This window comes from Brassica rapa, chromosome A05 (assembly GCF_000309985.2).
Source record: "Brassica rapa cultivar Chiifu-401-42 chromosome A05, CAAS_Brap_v3.01, whole genome shotgun sequence".
In the NCBI taxonomy this organism is placed as follows: domain Eukaryota; kingdom Viridiplantae; phylum Streptophyta; class Magnoliopsida; order Brassicales; family Brassicaceae; genus Brassica; species Brassica rapa.
Genome location: NC_024799.2, coordinates 13,378,837 through 13,400,701, shown reverse-complemented (window position 1 = coordinate 13,400,701; position 21,865 = coordinate 13,378,837). Strand labels below are relative to the sequence as shown.

At 32.9% G+C, this 21,865-nt stretch overlaps 2 protein-coding genes across 2 annotated transcripts in view; both read left to right on the top strand.

Annotated features, from left to right (window-relative positions):
- Positions 1–633: 633 nt before the first annotated feature.
- Positions 634–21,865, top strand: part of LOC108871926 (ATP-dependent DNA helicase PIF1-like) — a 32,511-nt gene continuing 11,279 nt past the window's right edge. Inside the window, exons 1-3 of the mRNA XM_033292064.1 lie at positions 634–4,105; positions 4,189–4,285; positions 4,370–21,860. Of these exons, the coding sequence (XP_033147955.1) occupies positions 21,701–21,860 (160 nt within the window). The 5' untranslated portion in view covers positions 634–4,105; positions 4,189–4,285; positions 4,370–21,700. The remainder of the gene's footprint in view (positions 4,106–4,188; positions 4,286–4,369; positions 21,861–21,865) is intronic.
- On the top strand, positions 3,659–5,641 carry LOC108870781. The gene is made up of 9 exons (XM_033292634.1): positions 3,659–3,751; positions 3,844–4,105; positions 4,189–4,285; positions 4,370–4,494; positions 4,569–4,653; positions 4,782–4,862; positions 5,081–5,191; positions 5,279–5,390; positions 5,468–5,641. The coding sequence occupies exons 1-9, from the start codon at positions 3,659–3,661 to the stop codon at positions 5,639–5,641; spliced, it is 1,140 nt and encodes a 379-aa protein (XP_033148525.1).

Genomic DNA, 21,865 nt, shown 5'->3' with positions numbered 1-21,865 from the left:
TTGCTCACCAATTCATTTACTGCTTTAAAACCTATAAACCAATTAATCTAGCCTATTTCAAAAATTATAATCTATTGTGTAATCCTAGAGTCTCTGTGGATTCGATCCCTAAGTACTACATCTAAACCTCTTATCTGAGAGAGTAATTCACTCCTTAGGGTAATTTGAGTGATATCAGTCGACAGATCTTCTTTATTCTAGTATCTTCTTCTTTTTTGTATGAATCTTCTTTTCATCTTCTTCTTCTTCACTCTCATTTCTCTGATCTCTCCCATCTCTCTCCATGTTTACTGATTTTCTCTCATCTCTCCCATCTCTCTGCCACCTTGTCTCACCACCACACAGTCGCCCTCCCACCACCACCACCTCTCTCTCTCTCTCTCTCTCTCTCTCTCTCTCTCTCTCTCTCTCTCTCTCTCCTCTCTCTCTCTCTCTCTCTCTCTCTCTCCTCTCTCTCTCTCTCTCTCTCTCTTCTCTCTCTCTCTCTCTCCCTCTCCCTCTCCCTCTCTTTCTCTCTCTCCCTCTCCCTCTCTCTCTCTCCTCTCTCTCTCTCTCTCTCTCTCTCTCTCTCTCTCTCTCTCTCTCTCTCTCTCTCTCTCTCTCTCTCTCTCTCTCTCTCTCTCTCTCTCTCTCTCTCCCTCTCTCTCTCTCTCTCTCTAGTGTAAACCGAGTTAGGGAAAATGTGGTGGTTTGACTTTTTTTTTTAATTTCAGGTTTATTTTTTTAACCCTGAATGTATTTGTAAACAAATTTTAATTTACAAATAAAATTTATTATATTTTTAATTAGAAAATAATTTTCAGATTAATTTTCAATTATTTTTAATTTTAATTATAACTAGATTTTGACCCGCGCTTTCAAAGTGCGGGATTATTTTAGTTTACAAAAATCTTATTGAAAATATGTAGTGTACTTAATTTATGTATTTTAAGCTCAGTTTTATAATATTTTAAATTCGTATAAACTATTTATTTCTAGTACCAACATTTCAATTTGTGTACACTGCTTAGTTTTAGGTCTTAATTTTACTTTTAAAAGAGATATAAAATTTGTTAGTTATAATATTATGTACATAAATATTTGATAACCTAATTCCGATACAATCGTGTCAATGTTTGTGCTTGAAAATTATTCACGGATGTTGATAAAAGTCTTCTCTTACTTTCATGGTATGTTTTCTTGCAGAGGCATGCATTTTGTATCCCTTTTACCTTTTACACAAAAAATGGCAATAGTTAAAGATACATGAACAATTTGGAATTGGCAAATACAAAAAAAAAACATAAAGTTACTCTTAAAAACAGACATTAATTCCCACGTATGTAAGACATTCAGTTGAACTTTCCATCATTTCTTGTGAGGTTTCACATTTTTCAAAGAAGTGATTTGCATAATATATTTTTTTTTTCTTTGATAGAGTCGTGAGATTAGGTCGATAGAGATGCTTATATATATTATTGGGAAAATTATTTTTTAGAGCAAAAAAATGATAACTATGTCCTTTTAAACTAATATTTATTTTGTGTCATTTTTGTCCATAACACCCTTTAATATTTTTGAAAATAAATTCAATAAGTAGTTTTACAAACAAAAAAAAAAATGAAAAAATAGTAACTTTTGATAAAATACCAATATGAACTTAGTTGTATTTTTCAGTTCTAAAAATGTTTAAATAATAAATTTCAGATTATGTTCTAAATAAAGTAGATGACATTCTACGAAGTAGAAAACAAAATCCACTTTTTTATTGAATCTACAATGTTTAGAATACGTGATCTACGTAAATAAGAGTATTCTAAAAATATTTAGAATACACATTCCGCGCTTAACCTACCGATCTAAAATCTTTAGAAATCAAAATCTATACATTAATATAAATCTACAACACGTAGAAACCGACTTCTACAGATTTACTGTAAATCTAAAACATGTAGAAATCAAAATCTACATATTACTATAATTCTAAAAACCTGTAGAAATCGATTTCCACAGATTAGCTGTATTCTACGAATAAGAAATCAGTTCCTAAAAATATGTAAACAAAATATTTAGGAATATTCACTTTCATATTTTTTTAAAAATTGATATTTAAAAAAAAAACAAATAAAAAAGAAAAAAACAAAAAAAATTACAACTTTAAGGGCATTATTGCCATTTTAAAAATAATTAGCCTAATGGGACATAAAGTATATGAGATTAGTCTAAATGGACATAGTTATCATTTTTTTGCTCTAAAAAACAATTTTCCCTATATTTTTTTGGAATAGAGATGAGAAACTACCCTATACATGGTTGTATATCCCCATATACATTAAAAGAGAAGTTACTTTAGTGATTTCTGCTGAGGTGGCACTCATATAGAGTTTCTCAGGAAAAACGTTATAATTCTATTGGCTGGTTTTTTTGAATTTTTCTTTTTCATTTATTTTTTTCACTCCCCTCCGCGTTTACTAAAACGCCGTCGTATGTCATGAATTTTTTTTTCTTTTTTTTTTCAATTGCGTATCAATGGAAGTTCTATATGGTTTCGATCCGATGAAGACAGTCCGACTAGATGACTTTGCTTCTCCCTACTCTGCTACTTCAATCATATCCATCGCGAACATCGACGATAACCAGACGAGGTGTAGTTTGTCGATACTATCGGAATTTACGGTTTTTTTTGTTTCTCTGATTGAATTCGACTTTTAAGCTAATTGGCGAAGATTTTTTTGGTTTCTCTGATTGGATTCGACTTTTAAGCTATGATACAAAGATTGTTTGATTTCTCTGATTGAATTCGACATATGTTAAGCTATAAACTACGATCTTCTTATTAACATTTAGAATCTTTGTATCTAATTGACTGATCTTGCTTTTGAGGTCATGATTCTCTTAAACAAGACAATTGCCACGACCAGAGATGTGTTACGCGGACTGTCTACTGATGGAACAAGAAGAGACAACTGACATTTACAAGAAACTTGCATTCGACTTCAGTCTCTGAATCAGGACTGTAAGATTATCTTCTCCTTAATAACTCAACAAGAATTTAGACAGTCCTCTCTTGAGATTTTCAAGTTTGGTTTTTTGTTTCATTAGCACGATTTAGAGCTTCACATTACTAATTCCGATAGTCTGTTGCATCGCTAATTGCTATTCGATTTAGAGGTTCACATTACTAATTTAGTCAGTCAGTTTCATTCCTTGCGGTTTCCGGTCTGTTGGTTTTCGGATTTTCAAGTTTGCTTTTAGTTTAATTATGGAAAAAAATGTGAATAGCCTATTTACAAAAGGCCTAATATATTGTCGATAGATGTTAAGCCCATATAATTAGATAACTTGCGCAAGATTGTTAACTAATTTGCATATTAATAGCTTTCCTTATTATTCCAATCAATTACTTGCGCAAGTTGTTTTCGTATTTATTTCATTACTTGCGCAAGTTAAAATCATATCATATGCAAATCAATTTATGACAATACACAATTAAAATCTTTCTTTAAACGATTTCAATCTTTATTAGGGGTCATTAATATGATAAATAAATCGGCTTAATATATATGAGAAACCCGAATGGTTAAAATACAAACATTCAGCTCTAACAAGAACAATGGCAATGGTGCGAGCCAAAAAAAATATTGTTTCTTATGTGAGAGAATTAAAACCCCGTAAAGATATGTCGCGTATTGAAGTTAGGATTGTTCGCTTGTGGAGAAACTATAACAAAGAATCAGGAAACACCATTGAAATGGTGGTTGTTGATAAAGAAGTAAGTATACATCACATAACATGGATTTATTTGGAAACATCGTTTATATACTTATTCTGCATGACTAAAACTCTTATCATTTTTGTGACCAGGGGACAAGAATTCATGTTTCAGTTGGTGAACAACTCATCAAAAAATTTGATGACAAGCTGGGCGAGGGAGATGCGATTGTCCTCCAGTGGTTCAAAGTGTACGATGCAACTGGTGAATACCGTACAACGCTACATCCTTACAAAATTGGCTTCTTTCCAACAACTTTGTTGGAAAAGCTGATGATTTTCCAAGTGCAGTTCTCGTATTTCGCGGACTTCTCTGATATTCTTGGTGGAAATCTGGATCATAGCTGTTTGGTTGGTGAGTTAGTTTTTTACGCAGTTAAAGAGTCTTTCACTTTGTAGTTACTTGTTTCTGATTTGACACTTATTTTTGTTATGTAGATGTGGTTCGCCAAATAGTTAACTTCGGGTCTCTGGAAAACAAAATAATAAAAGGAAAAGACAACATGAGGCTCTTGGTTGAGTTGCGTGACCCAAAGTAAGACTTTTGTTTTTAATCTTAGTTATACTTTACTAGCTAAACCTCTATTAACTGTATTTAACTTAAGTTTATATTATACAGTAATGTGAAGATGATGTGTACTCTGTGGGGTTGTTATGCTAAACAAGTATACGATTACAGTAGGAGTAATATGTCGACCATGATTATTTGTGTTATCAGATTCTGTTCTGTTAAAGAGAGGAAAGGTATATAATATTGTTTCAATTTGTGTAAAATGATTGCGAGCATAACATATTAATTAGATCAATATACTTTGTAGGTGCTTACTCCATATCTAGCGGATATAATTCAACCCATATTCTGCTCAACCCAACACTTGATTTTATTGAGGAGTTCAAATCAAGGTACGTGTCTTGCGTCTTACGTTCCAGACCTATGGAGGAGTTTCATACATATAGATGTTTATTTTAATTTGTGAACGTCATTTTCACTGACGGGTTTTTAAATTATGTGTGTTTATTTGTGATGGCAGTCTCCCTGATGATTCACTTGCTCTTACAAACAACGATAGTAGCCAATGGTCTGTTGGTACTGCTACTTCTATTCGTGCCAGGTTTTTTTGTTCTTAATGAGAGGCTAACCATCAGAGAGATCATTGACAGTACTCTGGTATATAGACTACATTCTTTGATCTCAATTTTTTTACACATGCGTATACTCCATGTGTTATCAATGCTTTTAAAATATTGTTATTGACGAATAGGTTGGCACTTTTGTCACTCTGGGGACTATTGAAACAATTGATACTGAACGTGGCTGGCAATATTTAAGTTGCAAATACCACAATAAAAAAGTGATGCCTACAACCAATGTTGATGCTGATGGCCGGCCCTTGTTCTTCTGCAATACGTGTGACAAAGAACACAGTGATGTCATTTCCAGGTATTGAGCGGGTTAGATATACAAATAGATGAGTTGGGTAAATCGTCATTGAAATAGTCTGTGACGTTTATTAATATTTTTGTACAGGTTCAAATTAATTTTCCATGTCAAGGACGATAGCAGTGAGGCTAATTTTCTTTTGTTTGATGCTAATGCTCAACAAATTGTGCGTCATTCTGCTGCTGAACTCTATGACGAGGTACTTTTATGCAATATAATTGTACATCAATTAACAGAATAAATTCGTTTGTTTAACCTATCTCTATGTAATTGTAGAATGAAGATGAAGACTTCTTACCAGAAGCAGTTAGCGATCTCTTTGGTAAGAGAGTCCTTTTTGAGATTTCAGTTGACGCTGATAACATTAAAGGAAAGAGATCTCAGTATGTTGTTCGATTGGCTACTGATGACCGTCAAATGGTTGAGGAATTTGCTGATTTACCTACTTAACCGGTAATTTACTGCTTCTAATTGCGATTAATTTTATTGTTACAGGAGCATAATATTGATTCGATTAAATCTGTTTCCTGCAGGTCTAATGTTGGAGTCCGCAGATGATATTTCCTCTGGTTCTGGTGGTTTTACAGCAACTCCTTTGTCCAAAAGAAAAAACGAACAAGATGACGACAGTTGCCTTGAGGATCAACACTCTGTTAACAAGAAACTCTCTCAAAAGAAACTCAAGGGCGAGTGAGCTGTCTCTTTTTTCAAATGATGTCCTTTATATTGTTATGGCTTTGTTTCTTCATCATTTTTAAAGCATTTGTCTAAGGTACCTTTGGTTACATTGGTTTTGTTTAAGATTTGGTCCGAGTACCTTTGTTTTTTGCTTTTTATTGGATTAGAAATTTATCAAGTTCCAATCTAAACCAGACAACCTTTTCTTAGCCCACTTGAAATACTGAATAACAAAAAAATGTAACCGAAATTTTACTAATCTTAGAATTATTATCAAACCGATCCCACTTATTAGGCTTTTATTGGTAGTAATACAATCTCAGCCCATTTGTAATATCCAACTAAAAACCAAATTATGCCCGAAAAATATTTAAGCCCAAAATTTAATTTTAATACTATTTAATACTATATCACGATTCTTTGTTATACCAAGGATTAGACTATATTTTTTTATATGAAAACTTCTTTTTAGAAATTTTTAGATTCTTTAAGCAAACATTTATCTAAAAAAAGTTATGCAATTAGATCATAGATATAAAAACGTTCGTGCAAACTAAGGGTCTTTGTACCGGAAGTGAAGACATAAAAAATTATTTAAAACATGAGTTTGAATGTTATTAAATTGATTTTGGAGGGGAAGTATGTAAAAACCTACACGCAAAATATGATTATGCCGGTATATAAAACTATTAATTGCAAAGGTAAATATAATTAACATATTTATAATTTATTTTTTCAATAAGTTATGTGAAAAGACTTGACTCATCGAAAGTCCGCGATGACATTATAAAGACAGCAGTGAAGAATTGTAACCAAAACCTTTCATCTCTCTTCTTCTCCGATTGAGTCTCTCCAACTTTCGGTAAGTTAATTATCTTTCTCTTTAGTTTTTTCTTTGAATTATATTGCATTTAGATCCATTTGTTTTCTGTAGATTTTGTTACCAATTGAATCAAGACTTTTTAGGTTTTGTATCCGTCATGCGTCTTTTTGTTCAAAAACATGTCCATGATCTTGGTAGGCTTATAATAACTTAGATCCAATGAATATAATCACTTTTAGTTCAATTTTTAATATTGTTTTCTGAAAAAATAATATGAGTATTTAGGAGATCTTATGTGTACAAATGCTTATCATTGATCATTCTAAAAATTATTTCCGCTTAGGTAATATAACGTTTATAACCAATACTGTTTATAATAAGCAGATCGACCAAGATCTCGCGATGGCATTCAACAAGGACCTTAAACGCAAGTCTCCAATGACTGATGATTATGGTACTTCTCTAGAAGAGGCATTCAAAAATGGAATGGAGGGGACGACTGCGCATTACCAAGCCATTCTCTTTATGTAAAAGCAACTACATGATGCCCTCATCAAAAAGCATGCTGAAGAACTTGAAGTCGCTCGCATACAAGGTAAACTGGAACTCTTTCATGAACTCTTCAACATGTCTGCATTGAGCGAAGAGAAAGAGAAGATAGAGTCGGAACTTGTGCTTGCAGAGGCGAAGGCGTCTGATGTGAAGGTTCCTTACATCGATTGGTATAAGTTGAATGAGCCACAGATGTTTGATTAACCTTGTCAATTTATTGTTTGCTTCAAGTTGAAAACGTTTAATGTTTTTGATATTTTGGTGTTGTAAGATGGAACATATTTCTGGTTTTTAAAACCAGTTTCCCTGCAAAATTTGATCGGTTATTAAACTAAACTAAGTTTGTTATATTATAATCTGCCTTTTTATTAGCATATCTCAATTTTTTTCTTATTGTTATAGCTTATAATTGGCTTTCATGTTTTGGTAACACATTCGTTTGATTTAGTTGCGTTATTACAAAATATATATTTCTGTATATAAGACTTTGGAAGAGGAAGTAGGTTATACCTACAGTGGTGGGGTAAGTGGTTTCATAGATTTGTCTAAATCACATTATTCATGGTGGCGTCATTATGTCACAGACAATATCGCATCAAGTTTGGATTCTTGAGATCTTACAATGCCAAAGGAAACTGATATAATACATTTTATTTTGGAAATGTACTGACAAAATAATTACGTAAGAAGAGTTTGTATCTATAATGTGATTAAACGTCTTTTCGTATCGTATTGGTTAAGTTAAATATATTTGATCGAGGTATGGAAATGATGATATTTTTTTAAATCTTTATAACTTAATTTATTGACATGAGTGCAAGATTATAAATATATTTTATAAATATCTAATAAATCGACATGATATATCTTAAAAAAATTTCTACTTTTCGAAAACGAAGGCAATATTTAAAATTCCTGTTACGATGCAATCCATAAATTACCATGAATATATTGCTTTCTGTTTATTTTCAGACAATATCTATATATAAGGAAATATATATATATATATATATATTTGAAACCTTTATAGTTTTAAACATATAAAAAATTTAATAAATATTTCGAAACAAATCTAATGGGTTTATCATTTATAGGGCAATTGGAAAGGCATTTTTCTTTAACTAATCTTTCTATATAAACTGTAGGAGGTTGCCTATCTTATCAAACCTAATTTCAGTCTTCTTCGCCGACATTGTCTCTACAATTCTCTCCTAATCTCAAAAGAAATCCTTCGTAAGCTTTCATTTTATTTTTTTCTTAGCGACACATGTATTTCATTACTTAGTTATTTGATTATCGAATCACGGTTTCTTACTTCAATATTTAGTTATATAATCTGGGGAGTTTTCAATACATGTCGATCATGTTTCTAGGGATATATATAGTGTCATTGGAATAGTAAAAACGATTTTGTAAGATCTCTATAGCATCATGTATTGTTTAATTTTGAGGATCTAACTAAATATATATATTTCACTGTTAAAAAGCTTTGCGCGGTATGTTTGATCTGAATTGTCAATAGTATAATTATGTTTTTAATTGTGTTGCTTATATAATCGTTAATAGTTTAATTTTGAGGATCTAACTAAATAGATTTTTTACACTGTTAGTCGCTTTGTCTCTATGTTTGATCTGAATTGTCAATAGTATAATTATGGTTTTAATTGTGTTGCTTATATAAATGCTGTATATGTTAATCAATATTTATTTTGTACAAATGCAAGACAAGATCTCGCGATGGCATTCAACAGAGATCTAAAGCTCAAAAAACCGATCGTTGAAGATTACAGTTGTTCTCTCGAAGAGGCTTTCAACAATGGAAATAATGAAACTAGGGAGCGCTACCGAGCCATGCTCTTGATGTATCAGAACCAATTGGAATCCATCACAGCCAAGCATGATGAAGAGCGTGAAGTCTATCGCGTGCGAGGTAAATTAGAGTTACTCAAGGAACTCTTCAAGAAAGACGCAAGGACGAAGGAGAAGAATAAACTAAAGACTGAACTTGTGCTCGCAAAGGAGAAGATGGATGGGGTCAAGATTCCTTACGTTGATTGGTTCAAGATGGGTGAGCCACAAATGTTTGACTGACGTCTTTGTTTTAACAATCTCTCCAAGTTTGAAATGTTTTAGTTTTTGTGTTGATTCGGCTACCAATATCGGAATTTATCTTCTGGTTTTGTAAACCAGTTTAATAATATGTTATTTTCAATAGTTTCAACGTATTGTACTGAATGGATGAACTGCTTTTATATTAGCATGGATCATTGCATTATATGATATTTTGATTGTTGAACAATGCGTTTAAATGATTTATAAACAGTCTTTGCTGATCTTGTGTGTTCAGTCAGTGTAGTTTAGATGTACTTAAAGAGTACTTTGTCATATGAATTAGAACTTATTTGTGGTGTTAGTAGAAAAAAATTATGATTTTGTTCATCATTTGGCCTTCACGGAGCTAATATAAAAAGAAACTTTTTAAATATAAAAACAGTTCACTGACTAAACAAACCTTTTAAATACAGAAAAAGGTTTTTATTGAATCCATCACTATTATATTTAGATTTTCGTAATTATAAAATGACACATACTAAATATTACTTTAAAGGGGGGATTTGCCAAGCACGTTTTACAGGTATTGGGTTTAATTGATTTTTAATGCAGCCCATATGTAAAATTGCCCTATATTAAACCTAAAATTTTCAAATGTTTTCTTCATGCTAATTTTGTTAAATACTTGGGTTTGGGTTTAGTGTTTACGGCTTCGGTTTTAAGTCTAAGATGCGGGTTTATTGTATAAGATTTGTGATTAAGGTCAAGGATTTAGACCAGTATATAGGGGAATCATATTTCAAATTAACGGTTTCGGTTTAGGGTCTAGAATTTGAATTGAAAGTATGCGGTTTGGATTTACGGTACAGGACTTGGGTTTAGGGTATAGGGTTTGAATTTCGGGTTCAGAGTAAAGGGTCCAGGGATATGTATTTACGATTTAAATTATACGGTATGGATTTAGGGTATAGGACTTCATTATTGGTTAAAGGGTTTCTTCAGTTAGAGTTTTGAAATATATGACATTTATTTCGTTCCATCATTATTTTGTGAAATAATGATGCCATGAACATAAGAAATACAAATTAACTATTTCGTATCACCAAGAGCACAAACATCAAATGTGCAAAACTGATAATAAAAATACCATTGATTTAAAATTTTATTATACAATATGACATTGAGTCCTGATATATATAAACCCAGAACCCACTATTATCCAAATGAAACCAACCTTTTGTTAAGAATTATTACATGTAGAAAATCATAATCGAACGGAGCCCCCTTATTAGGCTTTTATATGCATTAATACAATCAAAGCCTATTTAAGTTATCTATCTGAAAACATAGTTATGCCCAAATATAAAGAAGACGGCCTTCAAAACTCGAAATATTACCGGTAACATGCATGCAGCCGTCCTAATATTAAATTTATAAAGTATAACCTAGGAACTGATTTTACTTGACCAATACGTAATTCAGATTGATATCTTTCTTAAAAATGTATTTAACACACTTGGCCAATTAAGAATTAAATGTGTTTATATTACATCAGATGTCGATCATTGTATTAATTTGATTTGGTAACAAATTTATGATTTCCAGTAAATATGGCTAGAGGATATACGCGTAATAATTTTGTAGATCTTTGATATATAATGTTCCTTGACGGACAGACCATTTATTAAAAAACGTTTATATAACAACACATATTGCAACCTAAACACTTCGTATAACCTAAATTTAAGAGATCATCATAGATATGTCTACTTTCAAAACTGTTGCAGAGCTCGTGCCTTGCAAAGAGATATGTCATATTTATGTGCAGATTATCCATTTGTGGAAAAACTATATCGCAGCTGATCGATATACTATTGAGTTGGTGCTATGCGATGCCTTTGTAAGATATACACCATCATATACTTTAGTTTACCAATGATAATTTTACCCCCGGCCTATAGATTTCTCCCTAATATGATTTTTTATGATGCAGGGAGATAAGATTCATGCTTCTATCAGTAGTTCGTTGGTAGCACCATATGAACAAAGACTGAAACAAGGGTTATGGACAATTTTTGAAAAAATTTCAGTTATCCAATCGGGAGGTGCATATCGAACTAGCAAACATGCATACTTGATTGAGTTTGTCCGTAATACAAGTGTTTGTGTGTGTGATTTCCTTCCACGGGCACTCACTGGTTTCGAACCAGTTGCTTTCCGTGATATCTTCGATGGTTTGGTTAATACTAAGTATTTGGTTGGTGCGTAACACTAAAACATGTTTTGAAGACGATTCATTTCTCAAGCGTTAATTCTGTTACGGCCTTAACTATCCGTACCTATTAAGTTAACTGTTATTTAACCTCCATTATTTTTCTAGACGTTATAGGTCAAATAGTTGGGGTCAGCCATTTAGAGATTGTTTCTCTCAATGGAAAAGACACTGAGAAGATAACACTGGAGCTCCAGAATCAGCTGTATGTTTTCGGTTCTTAATAATGAATCAGCGCTTATTGATAGTTTTCATTGTTTAACAATATGAGATGGTGGTTTTTTTTTATCTTTTATTCCAGTTCTGATCGCCTCACTGTTCATCTGTTGGGTAAATATGCTATAATTGTTCATGATGCTACTCAAAACGTCATCCATGAGAAGTCTATTATATGCGTTATTCGATTTGGCAAAATCGGTTTGTTCAAAGGTAATATTTGTGTATTTAAATAGTACATTACGTCTGCCAAATGTATCCAGTTTTCTTAAGATTTGCCTTTTCGTAACAACAGATAGTGTATCTACCGCATACGGATTTACTGACGTTTCCCTCAATCCAGGAATGGTAGAGGTTGAAGTTTTTTTAAATTTGTAAGTGGTTCAAAATATTAAATCAAAAATATTTTTCAAAGTATTTGTTATACCGACGCTTTTGGTATTATATTTTCAAAAACTTTTCAAAAAAATTCAGGGTAGATAAAAGAGACTCGCAGATAGCATTGGTGGCGTCCAAACCATATTGTCCGATTCCGGAGTTATATGGAAAGTTTAGATTTTTCAAGCCTATCATTCAGAAATCAATTATTGAAGTGTTGGAGACAAAACAGGTAAAAGAGATGTTATATCTAACGTTGTTTACCGATTCTACTATAACACTCTGCTTATTGGATATACAGCGGGAGAGGTATATTGTTATGTGTACAATTGCTGCCATTGATTATGATATGGGATGGTACTATATGAGTTGCAAAATCTGTTGGAAAAGAGTATTGTTAGTCCCTAGCGATCATATGGTTTATGGAATTCAAAAGTCCCAAATCAAGAAAAAGTACTATTGCGCCAAGTGTAATAACTATCGGCCTCAACTTCTGCCAAGGTAAGTAAAATATTCGGACCGTATTTTGAATTCCTGCTTTAGATAAGAGAAACCAGTGATTTCGAAACATATGAGCAACCCATTCTGTTCCATATAGGTACAATTTACAATTGGTCGTCCTTGACAATACTGGCCACGCAAAGTTCCTTCTGCTAGACAACCTTGCAGAAGAATTATTTGGGATTTCCTGCGGGGGTTATACGGTTCATCGGCTGACCAGGTAAGAACGTACAATTGAATATTTTATCAATACCTGATTTTGAAAACTATGCATGTTATCTGTAACTGATTCTGTTTATAAATTATTGTTTAACATCTATATAGATTGAGGATCCCGTTGTCGTCCATTCTGTTCTCTCTAAATTAATTGGCGGAACCTATTTCTGCAAGATTGTTATAGAGGAGCAAAATTTCCTGTTCAACTGCCAAACGTTCAAAGTCCTGGAGATTATTCCAACTTACGAGTTTTAGTCATCTGTCGAATTTATAATTCTATAAATTTGAAAATTGAATTGTGTTTCTGTATTTTTAGATATTTTTCTTATTTTTTTATTATTTTATTTTACATTCGAAATTTTATTACTTATTTGGACTTTATATTTAGTGTTTAATTACTATTCCATTTTTTCGGGGAAAATGTTATATATTATAACCAAATCATTGTTAAGGTGTTTTGGTCCTTGTGTTTAAATAATCAACACATGTAAAATTATATATACATTGCAAAATTTAGTCAAAACGATTGCAAAATAACCAAAGTTAAAAGAACGATAATGAGACTGAGGTTATTTGGAATTGATATTACAGAAAAAGACTTGCAAAACATACAAAATAGCAACGTACGAAACTGAACGAAATAGATAAATCACACATGTAAAAAACATAAGTTTTTTTACATGCGTGCTTAGATAATACACCTCCACAACTCTTCTTTTTTTAGTCTTGATTCATAGCAAACTGAACAAATTGAGTAAGCCTTTTGGAGTAGTAACAATGCTTGCATACTTAAGATGTTATCGGGATGGCACTCAGTCTGTGGCTCAAGGTTGACCATAGCTGTATAGTAGCGGGTCTCCATAATTGCAGGGATTGTACTTAGAGTTTTCTTGACTCTTTTCCAGCAATGATCGGAGGTTGATAGATTTTCTTTCCATTGGAGTTTATCCAGATACTTCTTACCTTTTGGATAGTGTTCAAATGCAAGCAATAACAAACCGTAAAGATAAGTACCGTTTGTATACTCACCAATGGATGCTTGGCGTAGATGATAGAGGCCTTTGCGTTTTTCTTTGTGGACGAAATATTGAAGTATGCCCTCAATATAGTTTTCCTCAGGGTTGTCGTTCTCCAAGCATAGTTCCTTGCATCTGTTGTGCTTAGTGAGCATTTCAAAAGGTTCGGCAGCAAAATATGACAAGGAAATATTTCTGAAATAGATGGTGGGATCGGAGTTGGAGTGGTCGTCGTTTGAATTAGAGGAATCACCGATGTAAACAATGTCATAACTGTTCACCGATTTTTCTTCTCCCATATTCACTTAAGTGTCTGTATTTTGCTTGATATTTTAAGTTTTGTTGGGTTGTTTCTACTCTCAGTCGATGCTGAGAATGCGGATAGGTAATGTTCGATGTTGTAGGACGATACTTATAAAGATGGTGGTGGAAAAATGATGTGATTGTACATGATGAAAAGGCTGTGTAAGTGCTGGAAGTATATGCTAAAAAGGACAAGAGACGACACATGCATTGTAAAAAGGCTGTGGTTCATGAAGAGTTGTCACGTACTCAGAAAAGTTGGCCGTTGCTTTATTTGCATGCTTATTGATATTACCAATCGAAGTGACAATTTGACATATTGAGACTGGATTCTTATGCTTTCTCAATAAAAACTTATAAAAGTAAAACTATAACTTGACCAACTTTCATTTCCTTATTAGTATGTATTTGAATAGAATAGTTTCTCAAACAATAGACCACTTAAACTTATGGTAATAATAGATCCGATATGTGATAGTTTAGGAAATGCATTAAATCATTTGAATAAGTTCATCCAAGATTTCTTCATTAATAAAAGATAATAAAAGTTAGAAGTTTACTTGACCACTACTCATGTCCTTATTCATACGAATAAGAATATATTGTTGCTCAAACAAGAATAATAAAATCCTTGATATTTAAGTGGTTGGATTTTCTGATTTGACGCTAGGTTTTTCATATGCTCCAATAAATAAAACTAAGCTTTACTCAACATTCTATATCATATTGATTACAAAGAGGTTACAATCTCCACTCTCTATCTTCTCTGTTATTATGTTGTTAGTATGTTATTCAAATCGATCATGTAGTTTTTATATAGGTCTTTGTCAAAACACAGTATTCTTGAAGCAATGTTAACCATGAAGAGAACAATTTCTGAAAATATTGAAGCAACAACGGTAAATATTTTGGGAATTATCATTTACCCAAGCGTTTTTTTTTCTAAAAGAGGAAGACAAATATGATTTAACTACAAATTTATTGTCATTTAAATGCTTCAAATTAGGCTGGAACTTATATGGTTGTTGCTAAAATTGAGGCCATTGATTTGGATAAACCATGGTATTACACTGCCTGCAATTTTTGCAAAAGAAAAATGGCCAGACAAGGAGATGGTTTTGAGGGAAACGTGCAACATCTTCAACATAACCCTATATACAACTGCAAAACATGCAACAAGGATTTTGAACATGCTATTCACTGGTATGGCCGTTTATAAAGATTTATCTTGCTGCCTTTGTAATATATCAGTATTATATGTTTGTATACTAATTTAAATAGTGTATTTTTTAGTTACTACTTGGTTGTACGTGTCTCTGATGACTCAAAGGGAAAAGTCAAGTTTTTGCTTTTCAACAATATTGCGGAGAGGCTCATTAGGAGACCTGCGTTTGAGTTAGTCCAAGAGGCTGGTCAGGTATTTTCTTCGTTTTTAAGTTTAGGGGAATTAAGGAAATTGCATTTATATATATTCTTTGAAAGATGTGTATTTGTTTTACAGGAAAATCCATATTTTCTACCTCAATCTCTAACTGATTTGATTGGGAGAAAACTTCTATTTAAGATCACTATCGGAAGTAATGGTCAACAAGAACAGAATACAGCATATGTTGTTGATTTAGTGATTGATGATTCAGAAATAATTCAACACTTTGATCCACATGTAACAATCATAATAGTGATAACTCAAAATTAATTGTGACCAGTATAAGTTCTAACGAAATTTTTTTTTTTTGCAGCCGCATTTTGTGATTTTTAATGATTATGAGTTGGAAGAGGACTGATGTTAATCCTTTCTTAAGGAACAAAGTTGAAGTCCAATATGCTCATGAAAGTGCAAGAGTTTAAGAATTAATTTGTTTTTCTTTTCATCAAATTTCATAATGTTTTCTGTTGTCTCTCTTTTGGGTTTTATAGTTATGAAAATTAATTATGAGGTGTTATTTGGTTCGTTATATATAACAACTCCTTTAATCTATTTATTTGTCCACATTACAGCAAAATTATTGTTTAAAACTTTAAATGTTTAAACTTATCACTAGAAGATAGTATAGAACTATATATCTAAATTGCAAACATAAGGTTGTTATATATATGTTAAAGTTCCAAAAAATCATAATTAATTAACGAATAAAGTAAAAAAAGGTAATATATTGAATTATCTTGTCATAAAGTGTTTACCAATAAATATCATATTCACTTGCGCAAAGAATACATACATGGTAAGAATTTGATAAGGTAACTTTATTTGGCAACAAAGGATTATACGTATATTTTGAAGATGATATAACCTAATGGTCATGTATCAATTTCAATTATATTTTGCTGAAGAGGTCGGCTTCTGAACTCTATATCTTCGACTTTCTTTCAAATTATATAAGTTTATTCAAGCCTTTATTCTAATTGCATACGATTCAATCTATACGTAGTGTTTTGGTGTTACTGAAAACACAAGCATTCGATTTTGAGTGGGAAGCATGAAGAGAAGTAATCCACTGTCTACAGACACGGGGAATAAACCACAGAAGAAAAAAAAACAGTGTATGTTTTACATAAAATAAATAAAAACATTTATAAATATTGAACTTTCCTACTACTGAATACAAAGAATGATACGTTATCACTAACATTTTTGTAGAACATACACTGTTTTTTTTTCTTCTGTGGTTTATTCACAGACTTGTTTGTTGACGCAGGTACCAATGACAAAGAGAATTCTCCAATGGGGAATATAACACAAAACTCATCTATCACAAATGTTTCACCTCTGCCCAGTATAAATCCTTTTAGGACGCCCTTTCAGAATGTTACGAATCAAGTATTTCGACCCATTATTCCAATTCCACCAGAGTCTAATTCGTCAAAAAATGTTGAAAATACATCGACACATACTGTCCCATTAAGTTGTGTTTTTCAAAGTTTTAAAGATGGACTAACACATCAAGCTAGAGCTGCGCGAAAGGAAATACTGAATAACAAAAGAACAATAGGGCTTACTACCTCAAATAGAGGTTAGTCTCCTAACGCTTTCATTATCCCCACGTCTATTCTTATTACTGTATTGATTAAAAACATTTCTGAAAATTCTTTTTCATTACATTGCACAGTTACCAGGATTTTCAAGCCAACCAAGGCATCAGTTGTACCACCTCTAGGTATAAGTTTCTGTTCAAAGCAAGAGTTAGAAGACTTTTTAAAGAATGAGTAATGATGGAACCCTTTGTGAAAATTAGCTTACTTATTTCTCTGTGAATTCTACTTATGTCTGTAGGTCCCTATAATTCAACGCAAAGTTCACCTACTCTTGCAAATTTGAGTGTTTCTGGAATCAACATGCACCCATCGAGTAATAGCATTGTTTACTAATTACTGCATATTATATAAGTAGTGCTTATATAGTATGATCGTATACAAATAGTTAATAAAATAGTAATAAATTTATAGTTTAGCACAAGTTTCGTATAATTAAAAAATATCATTCCTTAAGGTACAATTGGTTATCAAGAAACTATATCCCGGAGTACCAGCATTTCCTTGAGGAAACGAAAGACAATTGGATCACCTCCATCGGTGAATTCAAAGACAAGACATAAGGAAGGTAACAACGAGTTTTAAATAATGTTTTTCGTTATTATAAGTTCTATGCTACTATTTCAAAAGTGTGACTAAACTTAAACAAATTTCAACAGCAAGACAAGGTCCCAACATGACACGACAAACAAATCCGACTGGTCCAGCAGTGTCTATAGCAGATGCACCTCGTGAAGGTAATTTTTTAGATATTTGTAATCGTACTAATATGATGTATACTGAGAGGTAAGAATTAATATTATACCTATTTCATGAATTTATTTGCGCTAGACCTTTGTTTATATGTTTAAATAAATCTTTTTCAACTACTCAAAGTCCATTCCAACAAACCAAAACCAATGAATTCATTCCTCCACCAAGGTTCATCGTCGAGGATCATCCTGAAGGTAAAATGTCTATTCCATCTATACATATACAAAAAGTTATATTCATGGATCATATATTTTGACTTTGTAGTACACTTTTTCACTCAGCTTACAATAATCGATATGCAATGGAAAGTGAGTCTGAAAATGAAAATGATAATGAAGATGAGGAGAATCAGACTTACACTAGCTATCCAGCTGGAGAGACTTTGTTAAACACATCACCACAACATATCCCACAACAAACTAATAATACAGTTACTTCGCCTATTGTCATTGGGATACAAAAAAACGGTGATGACCTGAAAATTACTACAATGTTTCTTACAAATATATAACCACGATATTAGTTTTTTTTTTTTAATGAAGATATTTGACGAAACACAGGTTACTACGACGACGGAGATCCAGGTTGGAATTGTAAGTTTTGTCAAGCATATATGTGGTATGGTGAAAGCATTGGAAAACGCCGGCTTAGTGCCAATCCTGTCTTCACAATGTGTTGTAAACGTGGTAAAGTTGTACTTCCTCGTCTCGCGAATCCTCCAATGGAGTTAATGACTTTGTTATGCAAAGGAGACGAGTTAAGCAAACATTATCGAGAGTTCATACGAGCTTACAATATGATGTTCTCTTTCACATCTCTTGGGGGGAAGATAGATCATTCTATTAACAATGGTCGTGGACCATTTGTTTTCCGAATGTCCGGTGAGAACTATCATCGTATTGGTGATATAGTTCCCGAGCCTGGACAAGCTCCAAAATTTTCCCAGCTCTATATCATTGACACTTTAAATGAGATCAAAAATAGACTTGACGCTTATGCCGGGTAATTTACTTCATTATATGAAGTTACTATGATTATATTGTTCGCTTTGTAGTATAGTCGACGTTTTGTTAACTTATATTAAAAAAAATTTAAAACTTTGCAGGTCTGACAGAGCTGCTGCTAAGAAACTAAGAGAACCACTTGTTCTTCTTCTGAAGAATATGTTAGATCAGTGTAACCCTCATGTCAAGGCTTTTAGGTCTGCAAGAGACAGATTCGACGTGGAAGGATCAACAGGTTATAGGATGAGATTGATTGAAAGTCGACAATCTGATGGACGGACCCATAATCTGCCGACTGCAAATGAAGTGGCTGCTTTGATACCTGGAGATTTTGTTTTAAATATGGAGACACGAGATATTGTTCTAGAGAGTACAAGTGGAAAGTTGCAAAGGATAAGTGAATTACATCCGGCGTATTTGCCTCTGCAATATCCACTATTGTTTCCATATGGAGAGGATGGCTTTCGATTAAATATTCCTATTGGTTTTGAAGACAGCACTGTGAAAAAACGCAAGAATGTAACTATGCGTGAGTACTTTGCATTTCGGATTTTAGAGAGGAGGTGGGAAGCACCTACAATTACAAGATCAGGCAGATTGTTTCATTAGTTCCTTGTGGACGCTTACACAATGATAGAATCGAGTAGACCGTTACTTGTGGCTGAATCAGAAAAAGCTCCAGTCAAGTAGTTACGCTGCAATCCAGAAAGCAGCTACAAGAGCTGGAGCTAAGATGGCGGAACAAGGGAGTCGAATTTTCATTCCTGTAACTTTCACCGGGGGAAAAAGGTATATGAAGCAGCACTACTATGATGCCATGGCTCTGTGCAAATACCATTGATTTCCCGATATTTTCATCACTTTTACGTGCAATCCAAAATGGCCTGAAGTTACAAGGTATCTGAAAAAATATAACCTGACCACCGAAGACAGGCCAGAAATATTGTGTAGAGTTTTCAAGATGAAACTCGATAATCTTATCGGCGAGTTGACTAAAAAGAACAGCTCCTTATTTGGACCTGTTGCTGCAGGTAAATCTCCTTTACATGTTACTTATATTAATTGTTTAATCAAAACAACTAATGTAGATAGTATTTTGTTTGTTAAAATTTTCTAAATATTTTATTTTTTATTTTGTCAGTAATGTACACGATTGAGTTTCAAAAAAGAGGAATGCCACACGCTCATATTCTTGTCTTCATGGAAAAAGGATCAAAATTTCCAACAGCCGATGATATAGATAAGGTTATTTCCGCTGAAATACCACACAAGACAGTAGATCCAGACCTGTATGTGATCGTTGGGGATTGTATGATGCATGGTCCTTGCGGTGCAGCAAAGAAAGATAATGTATGTATGGTTAACGGTAAATGTTCTAAGATGCTTCCGAAACCTCTCAACATCAGGACATCGATTGACGCAAATGGATTTCCAGCTTACATGCGTCGGATTGATGGTAGGTTCATTGAGAAAAATGGAATCAGATTAGACAATCGATTTGTTGTACCATACAACAGAGACCTCATGGTTCGATATCGCGCGCATATGAATGTAGAGTGGTGCGTCCAAACACGAGCTGTTAAGTATCTTTTCAAATATATTCATAAGGGACCTGATTATGCCTCAGCTGCAATGGATAAAGAAGATGAAGATGGCGTCATTGACGAAATCAAAACATATTACGACTGCAGGTATTATTATATTTATACCAATTCGTGTTACTATCAAGAAAGTACTATATTCTATAAATTTATAACAATATATTAAAAATTCAGTAGAACCACTATAAGCTATTCATCAATTATAGAAGATCAATAAATTAATACTAATTAGAATATTGAACTTTATACATTAACTTCATTTCTCAAATCCAAGTTTGGGCAAATGTACTATTAAAAAATATAATACGAAAAAAATAATAAGATAATAAAGGAAAGACGTCAAGTTAGTTAAATATGTAATTATCAATTTAATACAAAATTTGTATTCTACGCTATGTCTTTGCAAAGGAAACGAAAATACATCAATAATCTATTACTATTAGTACAAATATATATGTATAAGATTTAAAAAATATATAATATCATAGATGAAATTTATATAACTCACTTGTTTACAATAAAATAAATACATTATTAACAAATAGAGTTTATCTGTCTTTTATATTTAAAGTCTACGTTCATCTTTACTCATTTATGTTTTCGTATTTCTTAATTAGATATATTACTGCATGCAAGTCGTCTTGGCGGATTCTTGCTTTTCCTACACATTTTCGTACTACTTCTGTAGAGAAACTTGGCTTTCATCTTCCGGATCAGGAACTGGTATTTTTTGATGAAGATGAACCTATTGAGAGTATTCTCAACAAAAAGACTGTCAACCAATCCATGTTTTTGGCCTGGTTCATAGCAAACAGAAAATATGCAGAAGCAAGAGAGTTGACATATGCGGAATTTCCAACAAAATTCGTTTGGAAATCAGGTACGAGAGAATGGGTACCACGGAAACGAGGCTTTGCGATAGGGAGGATTGCGCATATTCAGCCATCAGGTGATGAGCTATATTTCTTAAGAGTATTGCTAAATTGGGTTAGAGGACCGACATCATACGAGGATATAAGAACAGTTGATGGTGTTTTATATCCTACATACGAAGATGCTTGCTATGCGTTGGGATTGATGGATGATGACAAGGAATTCATAGAAGCTATCAAAGATGCCAGTGACTGTAGTTCTGGCACGTATGCCAGGAAGCTTTTTGCGAGAATGTTGGTTTCCAAATCGTTGTCTCAGCCTTATGTTGTGTGGGGAAGCTACTTGGGACTATCTTACCGACGATATTTTTTACAAGAAGCGGCGAGAAACTGGACGACCTGGTGAG

Excerpts from the sequence above, each read along its gene's own strand:
- LOC108870781 (XM_033292634.1), top strand. The coding sequence starts at position 3,659 with ATGTCGCGTATTGAAGTTAGGATTGTTCGCTTGTGGAGAAACTATAAC. Across the intron at positions 4,106-4,188 it reads GGATCATAGCTGTTTGGTTG|ATGTGGTTCGCCAAATAGTT; the intron begins GTGAGTTAGTTT and ends TTTGTTATGTAG. Across the intron at positions 5,391-5,467 it reads CTGCTGAACTCTATGACGAG|AATGAAGATGAAGACTTCTT; the intron begins GTACTTTTATGC and ends ATGTAATTGTAG.